The 19,814-nt window shown below is 39.4% G+C and overlaps 1 protein-coding gene across 1 annotated transcript in view; it reads right to left on the bottom strand.

Annotated features, from left to right (window-relative positions):
* Nucleotides 1-19,814, bottom strand: part of ARHGEF38 (Rho guanine nucleotide exchange factor 38) — a 175,476-nt gene that overhangs the window by 69,839 nt on the left and 85,823 nt on the right. Inside the window, exons 4-5 of the mRNA XM_004380204.2 lie at nucleotides 9,727-9,874; nucleotides 2,975-2,992 (exon numbers count right to left, since the gene is read on the bottom strand). Coding sequence (XP_004380261.1) covers nucleotides 2,975-2,992; nucleotides 9,727-9,874 — 166 coding nt within the window. The remainder of the gene's footprint in view (nucleotides 1-2,974; nucleotides 2,993-9,726; nucleotides 9,875-19,814) is intronic.

The following is a 19,814-nucleotide window of genomic DNA, read 5'->3' as shown; positions in this document are numbered from 1 at the left end:
CAAAGGGCTTTTTTAAAAAATTCCACTCTTAAAAGTTCATCCGAAGAAAATAATCAGATTATTGTACAAAGATCGTGTATGAGAATGAACATATAAAATCAATGTTTATAAGACAAAATTCAACTGTCAGTAAGGGGGGGTTGGTAAACTAAATTATGACATGTTGTTGTTAGGTGCTGTCAAGTCCACTTTCGACTTATAGTGATCCCATGTGACAGAGTAGAACTACTCCATTGGGTTTCTTGGCTGTAAGCTTTACAGGCAGATCGCCAGGTCTTTCTCCCATGGAGCTGCTGAGTGGGTTTGAACTGCCAACCTTTTGGTCAGCAGCTAAGTGCTTAACAGTTGCACCACCAGGGCTCCTTATATTATGACATATATATATGTATATATGACAGAAAATTATTTAGTCATAAAACAATGTATATTTATACTTATGGATGTGGAAAGCTGTCCATGATTTGTTATGCATGAGGTAGCAAGTTGCCATCCAGGAAATATACTTTGGTCCTATTGTAGTCAATATGCGTGTGTGTGAAGAAAGAACTCAGTGGTGCAGTCAGGGACTCTACAATGCCACAGTGGTTAACTCTGGAACGTTACTACCAATTGTCTTTACTGTCCTCATTTTGATTCTCTATATTTTGCAATGTCTCTTTAATAACTTTAAAAATACAAATCTTAGAAAAAGTAAAAATAACTTTACTACTACATTTTGAAATTAATAGAAACTCTGAGACCCAAGGTTTGAAAATAGCTAGCCAGACAAGAGAATACATAAGAGGGAAAAACAAAAGTAAAAACAAGGATAACAAAACGCTGTATTTCTGGAGATAGATAAATTTAGAACAGGCGTCTTTTTCTTGCTTTAGAACATGAGACTTGCATCAGATGCTTTCTGGGGGACTCTTAAGTGGGTAATTCTATGATTCTTGTCACTTTAATACTGTCTTTGATGTTTGCAGAAGATTATAAATCAAAGTAAACATTTCAGGAATTATAAATATCTCTACTTTTCTCTGTATTTTTTAAAATGTAGATTGTTAAAAAAAAAAGTAAGGGATTTGGGAGAAGACATTTAAAAACCTGCATCTTTCAAACACACTCTTGGCTGCAACATCGCTGGCCTTAGCTACAATTGCATTGCACTTGACATCGTCTTTTACCCTTTTTTATATGTAGCAGCATATGTGCCTCCTGACCCAAGCGAGAGAAACGGGACAGAAAATAACCATTGAAAATGTAGCTTTGATGTTCATCCTGCCACACGCTGTGATAACACTTCGACTTTTGCTGATACGGGCCAAAGAAAACTCATTTTAGGGAGCCCAGCACGGGCCTCAAGTCTAGACAAACACTAAAGCAGAACTGCTTCACATGTTTTAATGTGTAGAACAGGCTAGAAGGGGCATACACAGCCTTGCCAACTCCCACACAGCAGGACTGCGGCGAAAGCTAGCACAATTTTTTAAAGCAAGTATTTCCATACAATGTACCGTTTGCTGAAGTGTTCTGTACGAAGGAGTCTGTGCATATTAATTGTACAAAGAAACATCTCTCACTCTCCTCTAAATCTCACTTTTTCGCTCTTTTTATTACTATTATTTTTCTTCTGGCTATAAAGAGTAAAGCTTTAGAAATAAAAAACTAAGCAGAGTTTGTAGCATATGAAGTTCTCTAACCACTAAGGTATGTGACTCTCCAGTCGTAGGCACAAAAACAAGGACACACCTTTAGATAATGAGGCACCCCCTCCTATTAATTATCAGTGAAGAGAAGCCAGAAGGCCTTGCTGTATGCTAGGGTTACAGTCACTCTTCTTTCATGCACCTCTTCAAACTCAAACGACCTCAGAATGGGAAGCACGTTAAACAAACTGACTCGTATCTGTTTATATCATAGGATATTTTTTCCTTTGAGGGGAAAAAAAAGACTTAAAAGATGACAGAACTGGGTGCCTGTTTGGTGGGTCAAAAACCAACTTCTCAGCTTAATATAAAGCCTTGGTGTAAAGGTTTTGTGTCGGATGTCTGATTCTTCCACCTCATTTCTGGAATTTGGACCTCACTGTTGCTCTGCACCAAAGTATTAATGACAGGAATTTATGGTTTAGAGTAACATAATTTATATTTTGTAAATTTTGTATTTCTTGATGTAAATTCTCAGGAGTTTAAAAGACACACCCATAAGCAAATACACAAACACAGACTGAGAACTCAGGACCTTAGATGACCGCTAATCACAATCAGCCACACAGTGCTTTTCTAAGTCCTAGTAAATTGGAGTTTGTATTTAAGGCAATGTCTTCCTTTCACTATGAGTCAGATTGGACCTGTTTCTCTTTGAGAAAAGTAGGTAACTTCTAAAGTGTATGTGTGTGTAATTTCCATAAAATAGTTTCTATATTGTCCTAGTGACCAACTATTTCATTTTAAAATTTTATTTCCATGCTATATATGTGTATTATTTTCTCCATAAATCATATGAGTCCTAATTGGAAGAGACTTAATATTTTACTGTAGTAAGAAAGATTTCCTTTTGTGCATTCATCTACAAAATCTTCAAAAACATTATGACTTGAATGTGGTGTTTTACGACTAATGTTGTTCTTAGGAAAATATGTTTTTGGACACATTAAGATTCCTAAACATATGTATGATGAGCAGGTCCCAGAGAGTTCCTGGCACCTGCAAACTTGTGATTTAAGTAAGTCATACCCCAAGATCTTCTAAAAACATTCAGGAAAGTCTACATGATAATGGCTTAATAGGTAAGATCATCTCAGACAGATTGTAAACTAACATTGACATTTGATGCACCAATGATATCTGGAGTAAATGCCTTTGCAATCTCATTTACTAAAAGCAATATTAATAATTATAAAAATTAAAAATTCTGATTTGGACAGGAATTTGTAGCAGCTTTTCCCCACGATTTTTATATTTGATTGCTATTATTAAAAGAAAATACTTACTCTTCCATGTATATTTTCCTGTAAGAGAAGGGGGAAAAAAGTGAATTCATGTAAATTCACATATTTGGGGTAATATGCAAACATTATAAAACTTTTACGATTTTATTATGTAAAGTGATAAGTAATTTTCATGAATGTCCTATATAGAATTGACCTGATTATTTTATATATCATGTCCCTAAAATTTTATTGTAGTATAGATACCATTTTTATTTCACACTTTATATAAAATTAAAAACTGTTCGTTCAGATTAAACTTTGATAATCTGGAAATGGATTGAAATTAAACTTTTGTTTACATTATGAAAAAAGGATCTCTTAGACATAGCAATAGGAGACATCAAGATTACAAAGGAGATGCTTAATTGACTTGCAGAAAACTATTATCAACTGCTCTATAATATCTCTGTATACAGTGTTATGCAGATTATGAACAATTAACCTACTGAGTAAGGTAATTGTCGCTAAAACCTTCACTAGGCATTGCTAGCTTGCGTGGCTCCCATTTTGCTCCGATAAAACTAATGTCCATGCCAGGCAAGGCACTATGTGATCTACTGCTCCGCCCATTTCCTCCCTACTTCATTTCCTGTTACTCACTAACTCCCCCAATCTGTGACCACCATACAGGCTTCCTTCCTGTTTCTAATGCCAGGCATGCTCCTGCCTCTAGGCCTTTGCACTTGCTGTTCCTTCTGCCTGGATTGATCTTCCTGTAGATACCTCTATGCTTTCCTCCCTTATGTCCTCAGGTTTTACCTCCAATGTCCCCTCCTATTGAAGCCTTCCCTGATCACCCTTAAAAAATATTGTACCATGTCTCCCCTGTACTCTTTATCATCATTGCCTGCTTTATTTCTCCCCATTGCACTGGTCACTTTCTAATATAATATGTATCTTACTTATTTAGTTTATTGTCTACCTCCCCCCTCCACAAGGGCAAGGATTCACGCTTGCTTTGTTCACTGCTGTATCCCCAGTGCTGGAAAAAGTGACTGGCACAGTCACAAAATATTTGTTGACTTAATTAATTCACAATTTTAAAAAGTGGTAAGAATTCAAGTTATATTTAAAGAATAAAGAGGATGGAAATTTTTCTCTGAAAGCCTCATGTGACTATAGAGAGAGAAAATAATAAGTTCCTGGGTGGTGCAAACAGTTGACATGCTCGACTGCTAACCGAAAGTTTGGAGGTTCAAGTCTACCCAGAGGCATCTCAGAAGAAAGGCTTGGTTATCTACTTCTGAAAAATCAACCGCTGAAAACCCTATGGAGCACATGGGCTCTGACAAACATGGTTATAACCGTATCACCTTGGTATCTGGTTCCCAACCTTTTGGAAAACAATGTTTTCATTTTAAAAATTCTGTGACCCCATCCCGTAATAGCTGATGATGGTCTTTCAGCATTTAGTAGTTGAGGAAAAAAAAAATTGTTGTTTGATGATAAATACCTATGTTGAATTTCAAATACTTAAATGGATTTTATGTTTTATTTTATTAATCCCAATACTCCATAAATGTGAAAAACAGTGATATACGTATCTGTGAAGCACATTGTTTCCTCTATCTTCAGACATGTTGTATGAACGGATTTCTAGACATCTTGAAATAGGTAGGCGTTACTGAGTCCAAGACCTCCTTGATGAGACTCAACCACAGAATTATAATTTTTTTTTCAGTCAGCAGCTGCCAAAGTTTTAGGTAATTATTAACTGCTGTTGACAAGCTCTTCTATTGCAATGAAGGAAATCGTGTTACCAACTCTTGCCTAATCGTTCCTTCCATTCATTTCCTTTAAGCTCACACTCTGTTCCTTTGGAAAAGGACATTTCCAAATTGCCCCATACTCTGTGGGTCATAGATCAGGCAATTCTGGGAAAAAGATGTGTAAAAATAAAAATACAATTTTCTATGGAAACAAACAGGTGAACAATGTAATCATTCAGGAACCAAGACACATACTTTGAAGTTGAAAGAAAAGATTATTCTTTTAACTCCTAAGAAAAACAAAAAAAGTCTTTCTGTTTCTATTGCATTTAAATCAACCAAGTTAAGCCTAAATATTATAACAGAGTATTTTTATAAAAAGGACACTGCAGATTTTCCAATAGGGGAAACCACAGTATATGGAGTAGTGGCACTACATTGTAACATGTCCGTTTACTTGCTCTTAATTTTCTTTCATCTCCCTTTTGGGCTAAAACTTTCCAAGCATTAACCCCAGTCAAGGACGATTCAAGTAGAAGGAAGTTAAATTGTGTCCATTTGCCCTTTTATGGGATAAAGTAACTTAATATATCTTTCACCACACTGCTACCAACATGGGCCCATTATAATTAAACTGACAAGGTTTTTAGGTGGCTACTCCTTAAGGATTATATGTCTTTGTTCAAACATGATGCCACGTGACAAGGAGCAGAAAGCATTTCCAAAGGTGATTTTAAGTTTTACTCAGACCACTCCATTAGAATATGAAGAATTATAATAGACAAACTGAAGTCTATTCCTTTAGATTTTGTGTTGCAAGAGCTTTTAGCTTCCTCCCTGGGTGGAGATGCTAGAGCAGCAATGTGAGAGCAGTGCCTGGATGACTAGAGTTAGAAGTTTACCTCCTGAGTATGGTGGTGTTGGTTAGGGAGAAGAAAAATATAAATACGTTTACAACGACTAGATGTGAAGCTAGAAATGTATCTTCCGTCCACCCAAACACTTAGAAAAGCCCCTTTGTTCTTTTTCTATTACAAAATAAATCGATTTCTAGGGTCTCTGAAATGCAAAGGAGACTTTGGAGGGATTTATAACTGGAAAGACAGAAGGAGGAGGCAGCAGAGGGAATTCTAATCATAGCTACACTGGCATTTATAGACATTCCATTTTTCACTTTCCTCAAAGAGATCAGGAACCTTCAATAATCCCAAAGAGACTAAGTAACTGTATCTTTAGCAAATAACTTTCATAAGTTTAAAGACTGGATTAATACAGTATTTCACACAAATTTAGGGATCACTAATGAGACTCTGGAGCCCTGGTGGTGGACAGGTTCAGAATTTGGTTGCTAACCAAAAGGTTGGCAATTCAAATCTACCAGCTGCTCCTTGGAAACCCTACGGGGCAGCTCTACTCTGTCCTATAGGGTCACTATGAACCAGCACCCACTCAACGGCAATGGAATGAGATTCTGTAAATACTCCTTGCTGAATAAATAAAAACTTGCAGCTTTCCAATCGATAGGCCAAAGATGTAGATGTGGTGTTGTGTTTCTGGATAGTTTTAGACTTTTCTTTCTTAGGGTCTCCAAACCCTGAAATTACTGCTTGGACAGTATCTACAGTCATGAAAAAAGCCCGTCTACTTTAGGAAAAGCAGGGAGTGAATACTGTGGGCCTGGTTTCTCCTTCTAAAGTAGTTCTTCCTTGAGTATCAAAAATCACCTGACGGTGCTTGTTAAAAATGCAGATTCCTGGACTGAACCCCCAGGCGTCTTTTTTTTTTTTTTTTAAATCTCAGGCAGACCACAGGAATCTACACTTTGAATATACACACATCCCTCATTAATCAGATTCAGGGAACTACACAGTCAGAAATACTGCCCCAAATTTTTGTACTAAATCATTGCCCTAACGTTGCAAAGTGATTCAAAATTAGTTTCCGGATACAAATGCTATTTTCTCTTTTGAAAGATAATGGGCTTCAAAGAATAGCCAACGGTTATAAGCCTGAGTCTGTTACAGAGTCAGGAAATATCTCTGCCACCCTTTTGGAAATTAGTCTTGAACTGCACCGTGACAGCTTGTGGTATGTTATTTAGATTAACTCTTGTATTGTTATTAAACTTTCTGGCTGGTTTTATTTATCTACCCAACTACAGTGTATGTTCCTGGGAGGCAAAAACTATGCACACATACATACATATTTTTTTTTTCAATACTATCTCACACTCTTCATAAATATTTTTAGGCCCTCAAGAAACATTTTAATTTTGGTTAAAATGCAACCTAAGTTGCTTTAAAATCCACTGTAGCTTCTGAAGCATGAAGCTACTTCTCTTGTGGATATTGCCTCAAACCAAGTTGTCGCAATATCCCTTTGCAGGGTAAACATCGAGGCCACACCTAATATTCATTAGAAATTGGCAACTGTGCACTTGGGCTCCGTTATTTAGCCACAAGGAAAAGGCAGGACAGTAATAGCTTTGACTGATTACTTGGCAAAGGAAACCAAGCCCTTAGGGTGTTCCAGACTCTCTTTGGCCTATAAACCTGTTTAAAAACCTGTTTCTCAGAATTTAAAGCTTAGCTCAGTTGAGGTCAGCATTATAGTAATGTCAATAATTCTACTTCTCTCAGCCTTCAGGCAGTTCATCATTAACTTTATTTTCATAGAAAGGTAACTTTTTGGAAAATGTCTCTAAATGCTTTTATTTTGATTTTCTTTCCCTTAAGATATAGTTCTGCCAATCCTTCTTCCTTTGGATTTTGTGCTTTCTAAACCTTAGCTCCTTCTAGTGCCTGAAATTATTCCCTAAAATCAGAATGGTTCTGAATACACAAGATTTAGGGCATCACCAGGGAGATAACTCCAGGCTTCCAGAAAAAGAGCAAATAAGCCACTGGGTCTGAAAGTAATTTTTGGTAATTGGGACTTCACGTGGTCTCAGAATCACCTCTGGCTTTAGCTGCTTGTCAGGGGCATAATACTGAGCTATACTGCCTAGTGGAATATTCTGGCAAGGCCTATTTCTTTCTCTTAAGAGTCAAAAACTTAATGGCTAATAAACTAGTGTTTGCCAGCCCTGAACAGACAGGTCTATTTGTAGTCAGCAGTTAAGAGCACACGCCCAAAGCAGATTATCTTCATCCTCTCTCCATAAGAACCTCCGCTCCCAGGGTTGGAGTTGGGGTGATGATCTAAGGTGCTAATCATGCTATCTGTTCATCTCATTATGAGATTGCCTTCCTTTATTTCTAGCAACTGAAAAAGGAAAATAGTCCAAGGTAGACATTTATTGAATCAGGTTTTGCCAGTTGTACAAGGTAAGACAAGTGAAAAATTCACTCACACGCAGGATAACACCTTACTTTTCTCTAGGAAAAAAGAACCTGTACATAGAGAACTTGGCTCCTAACACATGACTTTATTAAGATAAATCTTACTTCAAATTTTATTGTTTCTCTGAATTGGTTTGCTGACACTGAACTAAACCAAAAATAGTGGAGAAATAACTAACTTGAGCTACTCATCACATATTTATATTTAAGAGTTATCTCATTATATTTAGCTTCTTACAGGTAGGGCTTATGTCTTATTGTTATTTTCTTTTATTCTGAGCAGCACGCAGAACTATGCTTGGCATAAGTACTCAATGAATGCTTGCAATTCAGTGATTTTAATGAATATAATCTTTTCCACCGGCAATAAAAAGTGGTTAGGGAACTGCAATAATGTAATGTCCAATAGAGGGCACTAAAGTTAATTAATTACATAATTTATTTTTTAATTAGTGAGACCCAGTTTCAACCCACTGTCAAACTCAGTTCTGACCTGGAAAGGCATCTTCCATAATAGTCCTAGTTAGTCTCTTGACTTCACTTTAATTCAGCCACAATCCTCTTGTACACATTGTTGTTAGTTGCTTGGAGTCAATTTAAGGTTGTGACCTTTCAGAAGCAGATCGCCAGGCCTGACCCCCGAGGTGCCTCTGGGTGGGTTTGAGCTGCCAACCTTTCAGCTAATAGTCGAAAGCTTAACCATTTGCACCACCCAGGGACTCTTGCCCCCATTAGGACCCCATCTCTGCTCCCCCCTACAATGACGTATATAAAAGAAGTGTGCTAAAGAGTCAAATTTACCAACAGCTCTCTATGGTTGGTAACTCTCTGGCCTAATCGAGATCTTTCCAAACCGAGATAATCCTTAGAAGCTAAAGACCATAATAGAACCATTAGGTAAGATGCGGAGTAGAGTAGTAATTTTGGTGCATGTGGTAGAAAACTTTATAGACAGTAATACTGCAAACACATGCCCATATTTATGCATATAAATAAGATCAGAAGAAAATGCAAACTGCGGTTATTAAAATGTGGTGGATAGAAAGGATTTTAAAACATCTTACTCATACTTTCCTATTTTTTCAGATCATTATAGCGAATAATATTTCTTGTAGGAAAAAATGTATACTATGTAACACGCTCCTCCCAAAAGTTTCAGGGATAAGGAGAGGGGACAAGACTAAGCTGTCTTGAAACTAACTTGAAACAACACCCTTGAACAGGGCTTGACTTGTCTCCATCCCCTGTTCTCCCGTCCCTCCACCCCAGTGGGTCAGGGGATAGAGGAGGGATATTCAGAGTCCTAGGACATTCCCCTAACTTTACTAACCCACGTGCTTCAGTGGTCACAGAGCCACTTACTGGCACGTATATTCCTTGAACTATGTGCGCAGCCAAGTAGCAACAACTTTAAGGAGAGACTTTTCTTCCACAAATCAATATTTGATATTGCATTTTCCAATCTCTATGGAGCCCTGAATCTTCTCCCATGCTATTTTTAGTCATCCTTGTAGGGAGGGGAAAAAAAAGTCAATCAGGGCTTCAGGCATGTCAGCTTTTCATGAAGGGAACGCAAAGCAGAGCTCCCTGCAAGCCTCATAAATCACAGGATTTATGTGAGATCTTTCATCTACATCCATTTAAAATGTTCCCTGCTAGGCAACTGAGAGTGGATGAAAATCATCATTTGAAAAGGCCTTACTTTAAGGACTGGATGCAGTGGTTCAAATGTTGCTTCAGCTCTTCTTCCTTTTCATAGGACTCCAGTACACTGTGCGCTTCATCATGATGATAGCAGTAGATTTTATAAATATCTTCCAGTGGACCTTTAATCTGTAAGAATACTTCTCCTGATAAATGTAAGACAAAAGCAAAATGACATAAAGTCAGACCAGTCTGGCCCCTCACCTGTTTATTATTATTCGACAATGTTGACTAGTGTTAAAAAGTTGGTGGGGTCTTGCTTTATTCAGGAGGGGTGAGAGATTTTGAGTGATTTTTTTTTTCTCTTTCCCTCCCTCCCTCTTTTTCTCTCTTCCTTCCTCCCTCCCTCCCTTCTTCTTCCCTCCCCCTCTGTTTCTCTCTTTCCTTGTCTTTTTCTCTCTCTTTCTCTGTCTCTCTCTCCCCTTCCCTCTCTTCCTCCCTCTCTCCCTCCCTTCCTCTTTCTCTTCCTTCCTTCCTTTTACAAAGCAAAATATAAAGAACTTAATGGGAATAGGTGGCAAAAGAATGCTGGTTTTCTCAAAGGTGACTTTGCTTGCTTACCGCGCAGGAATGTGGTTAAGCTCATACACTTCAGAGTTAGTTTGTAGGAGTTTGAATCAGGCTGTGCTACAGATTAATTTTGTGACTTGGGAATCTTTCCTATTATTGTTCTTATTTTATATATGAGGAAACTGTCCTGTTTCCTCACCTATAAAATAAGAACAATAATAGACCTAACTTCATAGGATCATCATAAAAATTAAAACAGGTAGTGTGTGTAAAGTTCAGAGCACAGTACATACATTAAAATGGAGTATTTAATATTATTAGAGGTATGGGAAGTGAAATTCCAGATGTTTGGTAAGTCATTTTTCAATATTTATTCCACTAACTTTTCCTGATATTCTCTGAAAGGCAAGCAACAGAGTTTAGAGAAATAAAATAAAATAAAATATTTTCTTATATGTGATAGTAGAAAGAACAGGGCCATTACTCCTGTGCAAAATCAATTGGATAATACCAAGAACCAAGTTTATGACTGTTCATAAAACACCTTGGACTAATTGTATCCATACATCTAATGAATTATTTTTGGTATCATGAAAAAATTAGATCTATAACTGATGGATCAAGTAGATATTAGACAACAGTTTGATTTAATCACCCATGCCATCATTTAAAAATATGTACTAAGCATCTACTACCTAACCTCAGAAAAAAAATCTGGAGATCTACTTCTAAAAAATCAGTCACGGGGCAGTTTTACTCTGAACACATGGGGTTACCAAGAGTCAAGAGTCAACTCAGTTACCACCATATTTTTTACCCAACCCAGCATCATGTTACATGATTTGGGAGACACAGAAGAGATATGTGCTGGGTCTGCTCTCAAAAGCGTTACAAATTTGAGATTGATATTTAGGGGCTGAGCTGATTGGGAGAGCTAAATCGGTTTGCAATGATCAGGATCTATTATTTTAGTAACAGGAGTAAACCATTCTTCCTACAGAAATAGCCATGCCCTTAGTATTTTCAACATGTTTGCACACATTAACTGCCTAAGTACCTATCCTCATGAGGAGATAAGAAGTTATTTTATCAATATTAAGGATGGACAAATCTGAGTTTGAGACAGTAGGTGGTTTTTCCAAGGTCCCACCAGGAGGTGGCAATGCCAGGCTCAGGGCCATATTCTCCTCATTGATGCTCTGGTTTTAGTCCTCCACACTTCAGAGCTTTGCTGGACCATGTACAAGGTGATACACTTGGAAAGAACACTGAACTCAGAATCAGAAACCACTGTCATCTAAAGTTTGTGTGGTTATTTTGGGAATGACTTTATTTTTAAAATTTCTTTGAGCCTCAGTTCCCTCATTTGTAAAATGGAAATAAGAGTAGCTATGGAGATTAATTTGAGAGTTAAATGGGATAATGGATGCGGAAATGACTGTACTGACTAGTTGCTCAGTAAATGTCACTGGCCCTTAATGCTGCTTGATTATTCCTAGAATTAAAATAGGACTTTTAAAGTACCACACTTCTTTTCTAACTTATATCCAGCTCATAAAAGATTTCCCTGTTCTTTTCAGTATATGTGGTTTCCTGTGATTATATTTAGACTCTAAAGTAGTGTTGGTGTGTTAGATTTCTGTTTGTTTTGTTTTTTAACAGAGCTCTTTTGGATCTGTAAGGAAATACAATGACTGTGAACATCTTTGGTGCTGAAGGAATGAAGGATTCTTATTTCGTTCCTGCTATTTTACCGAACTTACTAAGTAAATCCTTCTACCCCTACAGGTCTCATACAGTTGCTCTTTAAGGCAGCTAGCAACATAAACAGTAAGAAACAAAATAGTTAAAACCAAAAACCAAACCAAACTCACTGCCGTGGAGTCAGTTCTGACCCATAGTGACCCTATGGGACAGACAGAACTGTCCCGTAGAGTTTCCAAAGCTGTAAATCCTTACGGAAGCAGACTGCCGTATCTTTCTCCCGTGGAGCGGCTGGTGTGTTCAAACTGCCAACCCACCGGTTAGCAGCCCAAGGCTTAACCACTGTACCACCAAAAAAAAAAAAAAAAGTTGCCCTCGAGTCCATTCCGACTCATAGCGACCCTAGAGTACAGAGTAAAACTGCCCCATAGGCTTTCCAAGGAGCACCTGGTGGGTTCGAAATGCTGACCTTTTGGTTAGCAGCCATATCGCTAACCCACTACGCTACCAGGGCGCCTAAAATAGTTCAAGAGGAGAAAATAAAATAAGGCGGGGACTAAACTTAGCGTTGGACGTAAGTTAAGGAGAGACTCCCAGTAACAACCAAGTAGCAAATGGGGCGGGGAGAGCTGTTACTGGACAAGGGAATTAAGACCCGGAAGTAGTAGTGGGCTACAGGCTTAGTGGGAGGCTCTGCGGGCAAGCCAGGAGCAGGTGATTTGAATCACACACTCCAGGACAAGACGAAATTGCAAATATGTACGTCTACAACAAAGAAGCTAAGAGTAGACACAAAGGACAATCTCATAAATCCACAACATGATCGAATCGGAAACTAAAAAAAGACAAAAACATGCATTGTTAGACCCAATGAAACCATTAATTGCGATTTCCCTTGTATTTTCTTTAACAGAAGTGGTCTAGTTCGAAAAAAATATATAGCTCTCTCTCCCTAACAGCACCATCACATTTTTTACTCTTTTCCAAGTAAAATTCTTTTGGGGCTTTAATAATAATTATTAAAGTTAAAAGATATTTAAGTACTCTAATTGAAAGTCATTTATTCACCCGAAGGTCAAGTGTAATACTGGCGGGCAGAATATTTGATTGCCCTCCCAGTCCTACCAATGTATTCTGCTTCATAATAGCGCTCAGATAAAGCAACCTGTCTCGCGGCAAAAAGTGATTCCGTTGCCAAGGTAACATAACTCTTGGCTGCATTTCTTTAGCGGTGAAGGACAACTGCTCTGTCTAGTGCCTGTGGGTCTGAAGGGATGATGAGCAGTGGAGAAGGGACTGAGCTAAGACCAGTGCAGGTAATTTCACTTTTGGCTGGCCGCCACAAAGGCACCAGAATCCTGTAAAATAAATGTAACTATCTCATGCTTCTTTTTACAAATTTTACAATCTGAGAATTTACAATCCAAAAAAATTATCATGAAAAGGAAAAGAATTAATGCACTCTTTTAATTTCCTTAGTTATCTATCTCCTCTAAAAATAACTCAAATAACCAAAAATATTAAACATATTTTATGCCCTGGTATCATTAGTCCTATGTTGTAAATTATTCCCTTCACTAATGTAAATATATTTATATTCCTCTTATTGACCACTTCTTCACTTCCAGACTCTCATGTCTATCACTAAGATTTGCCATACCAAACGGCATGGCCTCTGTACTATTTATTCTGACTAGGATCCAAGATGAATTTCCCTTCCAGGTAAGTAAACCAGTTAAACCAATGATATACAAAAGATCTCCTTGTCCCAGGCCTTGTTTAGGAAAATAACTTAAAAGGGAGTGAAGTAGTTGTATTCTTTACTTCATCCTTATTCGGCAACAATTTATTGAGTGATTATTCAAACCCTTTGATAGGAATTGCAGACACAAAGAATCAACACCTGCGTCAAGGAACTCACAGGCCAGCAAGAGGAGACGCCTGTTTACCATACTATGCAGAAACTACAGTAATGGAGCTATAAAGCACAGAGGGGCACCTGTTCTGCCCTTGAGGACCTTTGAGTTATTCCCGTAATAGCCTGCCCTTGAAATAGGAGCAAATACAAAAGCAGGGAGATATGAGGGAATAAGACCTTTTCAGAAACTGCACGTGGCCCTGACTGAATGGTACAGTGTCTCTGAGGAAGTTTCAGAAGAAGCTGTAGAGGTAGGCAGGGGCCAGATCATGAAGGACCTTGTGTATCATTAAGTAGCTTGAACTTCAGCATGAAGATAATGGAAAAGTGTTGATGGATTTTAGTCAGGGGACTAACATGATTGATTGTATTTTAGAAAGATTACTCCGATAGTCATATGAAAGGTGGAATTTGGGGGGAGAGGTTGGTGAGACTGGAGAAGATAAATCAATTAAAAGGCTTCTGCGGTGCAGCGAATTACTTAATATGGCCCTTCTAGCCATAGTCTTCGTGACTCCCACACACTGACTGGGTGGGACTATGCAGATAAGGTACTTGTGGCCCACCAAGGGAATTGGACAGCTTGCTGCTGATGCAAATAAGGTGTATAGAACCTGTGATGTTTAGGGTTATGTGTCAACTTGGCTGGGCTATGATTTTCAGTGGTTTGGCAGTTATGTAATGATGTGATTTGGCAGTTATGTACTGATGTAGTCATCCTCCATTTTGTAGTCTGATGTAATTGTTCTCCATTTTGTGATCTGATGTAATTATCCTGAGTGACACACATAACTGAGCAAATAAAAGTTTCAGGGTGCTACCCCAAAATGAAAAAGCTTTACTGGCAGCTTTCTTTAGTGGTTTCAAGGAAAGTTCCCCAAGATCTGCTCATCCTCCTTGGATGAGAGCCCAGCTTCCAGGACTAAAAAAGGCGACAGATTAGCCACACTAAAATGCGAGAGCATTGATACACTTCACCTTTTCTTTCCTAGCCTCCTTCTGTTCTCCGGGGAGTGTATTTTGAGGAGAAGGAGTGAGAAAAAGAGATCGGAAGAGTAAATGGTCCTTATAGAAGCCACTAGTCTTTGCCTTTAGTCTCATTTAGTTCCTACCTAGCCTTGGATAAAACGAAGGGCTAAGGACACCCAAGGTGACCTGGTTAAACCCAAAAACCAAACCCACTGCATTCAAGTCTCCTCTGACTCATAGTGACCCTATAGGACAGAGTAGAACTGCCCCATAGGGTTTCCAAGGAGCGGCTGGTGGATTCGAACTGCCGACTTTTTGGTTAGCAGTTGTAGCTCTTAACCACCACGCCACCAGCGTTTCCAGTGATTGGTTAGGGTTTTGAAATTCAAACCAAATACGGTTGCCAGGCAGTATATGCAGCTCAGGGATTAAAACCAGCATGTTTTTTGAGCACCAATTTTATTAAGTTATTTGGAGAAACATTGTTTCACATAAAAGAGCAGAATGGAAAATTTACATGAATTCTTAAAATGAGACTTCTAAGTTACGTCAGGCCTGTGACTATGGCTTCAGGATATAACTCCACATCTCCTGGGGCTCATGTTATTTCTCAGCTGGTATCAGGAGTATTTTAATAAAAAAAATACTAAGAAGCACCAAAGTAAGATAAGGTCAGAAAATTGTGTGCATTAGCTCTGACAATTCTGAGGTCCTGGCTGACTTGGTAACAGCAGGGTAGCTGGAGCATGAAGAGAAAGGCAGTCAGAGTGGCTTATAGGATCCTGTCCCATGAGTATCACTGTGTCCAGTGCCAGAGAGTCTCATATACTGTGGTGCAGTCTTTGCAAGTTGAGGCCATTCTGCAGCTGAGGCAGCATCCCACCCAGTATATCTGGCAGTGAAAGGTGGCCTGGCAGCTGGGCAAGAACAAACTGGGCACATTAGTGGGAGGCGGAGATGGACAGTATAATGGAGTAGAAACAGCTCTGGCCTGTCATTGGAAGAGCTAAGATCCATTCCTGACTCTGTCCAGAGTTAGTGATACAATTCTGGCCAAATCGGACTCTCACTTTTTTTGTCTGAACAAATGATGCAGCATTATATTCTTTCTATGTATAAGTCCAGCTGTAATATTCACAAATATAGCTATTTACTTTGATGATCCATATCCCCCTTGTCTGTCAGTTTGTTTTACTGTGGTGGTTTGTGGTTGTTAGGATGCTGAAAGCTATGCCACCAGTATTTCAAATATCAGTAGGGCCAACCATGGTGGACAGGTTTCCACAGAGCTTTCAAACTAAGACTAGGAATAAGGGTCTGGTGATTAACTTCAGAAAATTAGCCAGTGAAGATCTTATGGATCGTAACAAAACATTGTCTGACTTGCTTGCTTTAGAGATGTCATCAGGAAGAATCAGTCACTGAAGGAGGACATCCTGTTTGCTGAAGCAGAGGGCCAGCGAGGGCAAGGGAGACCCTCGATGAGATGGATTGACACACTGGCTGCAACAATGGACTTGAACATGCTGGTGATAGTGAGGATGATGCAGGACAGGGCAACATTTGTTCTGTTGTAATAAGGTCACCATGAGTCGGAGTCAACTCAAGGGCAGCTATCTATCCACTTTGATGATACTCATAATCTCTTCGTAAATCTTGTTGACTACCTGGATATTTTAATACCAGGTGGGAATTTTTGTAACAAGTGGCACATTGAGATGACATTGGCTCTCTGAAAGTTCAAAGTTAAGGTTTTTCTTTTGGCTGGATTATGAAAAAATACAATAACATTTCCCTACTGAAGGCTAATAACACGATGACACCCCTGTTCTTAGACCAACCCATGATTCTCCATTTATCCCACCTTAGTACATACCTCCACTGAGAATGCTTCCCTCTGTTATACCTAGTTGCTCTATACTACCTAGAAGCCTCTGAAAATGAAACTGTCAAAAATCACAAGACAGACTCAGTAACAACAAAACAGTACCAATAATTTGTGCTAGTCATTGTACTGGGCACTTACCTGTCATTCATTTCATTCATCCAGTAAATACTTATTGAGGACACTGTTCTAGGTGCTAATGATACAACAGTAACAGAGCAGACAAGAAATCCTCCCTCATGGAGATTACATTCCAGAGGGTGTGTAGCCTATATCTTGTATCTTTCTGCCATGGAGAAAGATGTCTTAGTCATCTAGTGCCGCTATAACAGAAATACCACAAGTGGATGGCTTTAACAAAGAGAAATTTATTTTCTCATGGTCTGGTAGACTAGAAGTCCAAATTCAGGGCGTCAGCTCCACAGGAAGGCTTTCTCTGTTGGCTCTGGAGGAAGGTCCTTCTCGTCAATCTTCCCCTGGAGTAGGAGCTTCTCTGCACAGGAGGCACTGGTCCAAAGGACATGCTGTGCTGCTGGCACTGCTTTCTTGGTGGTATGAGGTCCCCCCCCACCCCTCTGCTGACTTCGCCTTCCTTTTATCTCTTGTAAGATAAAAGGTGGTACAGGCCCCACTCCAGGGAAACTCCCTTTACATTGAATCAGGGATGTGACCTTAGTAAGGGTGTTACAATCCCACCCTAATCCTCTTTGACATAAAATTACAATCACAAAATGGAGGACAACTACACAATACTGGGGATCATAGCCTAACCAAGTTGACACATACTTTGGGGGGACACAACTCAATCCATGACAGAGGTCTTGCTATCTCCATTTAAAATAGTATGAACAAAGGTATATGGCATCCGTTGCTGGTCACTTATCCATTCTTCCTTCTTCCTTACTGTCTTAGTTACCTAGTGCTGCTGCAACAGAAATACCACAAGTGGGTGGCTTTAATGAACAATTTATTTTCTCAAAACTTAGATAGCTAGAAGTCCAAATTCCGGGCACTGGCTCTAGGGGAATGCTCTGTCTCTGTTGGCTCTGGGAGCAGGTCCTTGTCTCAGTCCCAGTGTTCCTCAGTTCCTTGGTGATCTTCAGGTGGCATCTATTCCCTCCACCCGCCCCCCTTCATGCTCTTGCATCTGTTCCGCTCCTTTTATAGTTCAGAAGTAGAAGTGATTAGGTTTAGGATACACCCTACACTGATAGAGCCTCGTTAACATAATAAAGAAAACTCTGTTCCCAAATGGATCACATCCATAGGTGTAAGAATTAGGATTCCAACACATATTTTGAGGGCACAATTCAATCCATAATGCATACCAACAGAATTTGGACTGACAATGCACCCAATTGGAGATACTTACCTTTCCCCAAATCTCTGGTAGTTAGAGGTGGTTGTGTGTGCAAAATGAAATCATGAGATATAGGTAGAAGTTGCTGGGGAAAACTTCTATTCTCCCAAAATGAAACAATGAAAAAAAAAAAAAAAAAAAGAAGCCTCACAAGGAGATGGTTTTGCTCTTATTACCTAGAGGAAGTAATGCGTGGAAGTGGAGTAACCATCTTGAGGTCATGAGGTCAAAAGTCACAGGTTAAAGATTGTGAAGGAAAAAAGCTGCAAGGAGCCGGCAAGCAGCTGAACCAGCCCTGGACTATCAGGTTAGGGATTTCTTGTTTTGTGAGAAAAATATGCTTCTTTTTGGTTATGCTGTTTGTTATGGATTGAATTGTGTCCCCTCAAAAATATATTAGAATCCTAACCCCTATACCTGTAGATGCAATCCCATTTGGGAATAGAATTTTCTTTGTTATTTTAATGAGATCATATCACAGTGGAGTGTGTCTTAAACCTAATCACTTTTGAGATGTAAAAAGGGCAGATTAGGCCCAGAGACAAGCAGCACAAACTGGGGGAGACACACGCCATGTGATATTCTCCTTAGAATCGAGAAATGCCAGGATCAGGGAAGATGAAACAAGTATCTTCTCCCAAATCCAATAGAAAGAGCCTTCCCCTAGAGCTGGGACCCTAAACTCTGAGGAAATAAAGTTTAAAGTCACTCACTGTGGTATTTCTGTTACAGCAGCACTAGGAAACTAACACATCCTTTTAGTCAGGTGTCCATCCCAGGCAGGCAAGTGCGACCCTAACTAATATGAGTAACTTGCCCAAAGCCACAGAGCTAGTGGTGACACGGCCAGAATTAAAACACAGATCTATCTGCTGTCAAAGTCCACGCTCTCTCCAGGTTAGAGCGCACCTGCAGTGGCTGCACCCCTACCAACACGCTTCCCACTTTAAGCTTTCTAGTAGTTGGGAAGTGTTCAGAGGCTCACAGCACTCCTACACTCGTAGGGTTTAGGACTTTATTTCCATGTGTATTCTGACCAGTATTTGATCTTTCACAGATCCATTCAAATCTAGCTTCAACTCTCCAGTCCTCTGTCCCACAAGGCTAGGCCACTAGCCTCCATTAGCCGACTCCTGGAGCTCCACATCCCAGGACTTAACCTTCTCCTCAGAGCGCAGCACTGATGAACCTTTTACTAAGCGTTCTGTTTTACATTTATTGTTAGGAATAAGACCTAGTACCCCTGGGACCCAACTTGACCTCACTCAGGAGACTGGAGGGCTAATCCCTGCATTATAGCCAGGTGACTGTTCCCTGATTTTTCCTTCCCTGTGTGGATTCGTGTATCGTTGACCCTGGAAGCCCCCTTTTTCCGTAGCATATTCTCTGAAGCTGACAGCTTACCTCTTACTGCCAACATTTGCAATAAAATGCCCTAACATTTCAGCTGCTGTTTCTGGGTCTCCCCACTATTAGACACAACACAAACACACACACACACATACACACACACACACACGCATCCCAGTAATAATACTAGAAAACTTATTTCGGTAACCTACATTGTGGCATATTCCCATATGACATCATGACATGTACTTCTGGTGACTAATGCTCTTCTCACCAAATCACTGCTAAAGGTACAGATTCCTGCTTCAGGGACATGCAAGAGACACTGCTGTAAGAAAACAAAGTACTGCCACAGAACTGCAGTGCATCACCAGCTACCCCTTCAAGGAA

The sequence above is a fragment of the Trichechus manatus genome, unplaced genomic scaffold (assembly GCF_000243295.1).
Source record: "Trichechus manatus latirostris isolate Lorelei unplaced genomic scaffold, TriManLat1.0 scaffold00071, whole genome shotgun sequence".
NCBI classification, from domain to species: Eukaryota; Metazoa; Chordata; class Mammalia; order Sirenia; family Trichechidae; genus Trichechus; species Trichechus manatus.
The sequence above is the reverse complement of the archived record's forward strand: the minus strand, read 5'-3'. Positions and strand labels throughout refer to the sequence as shown.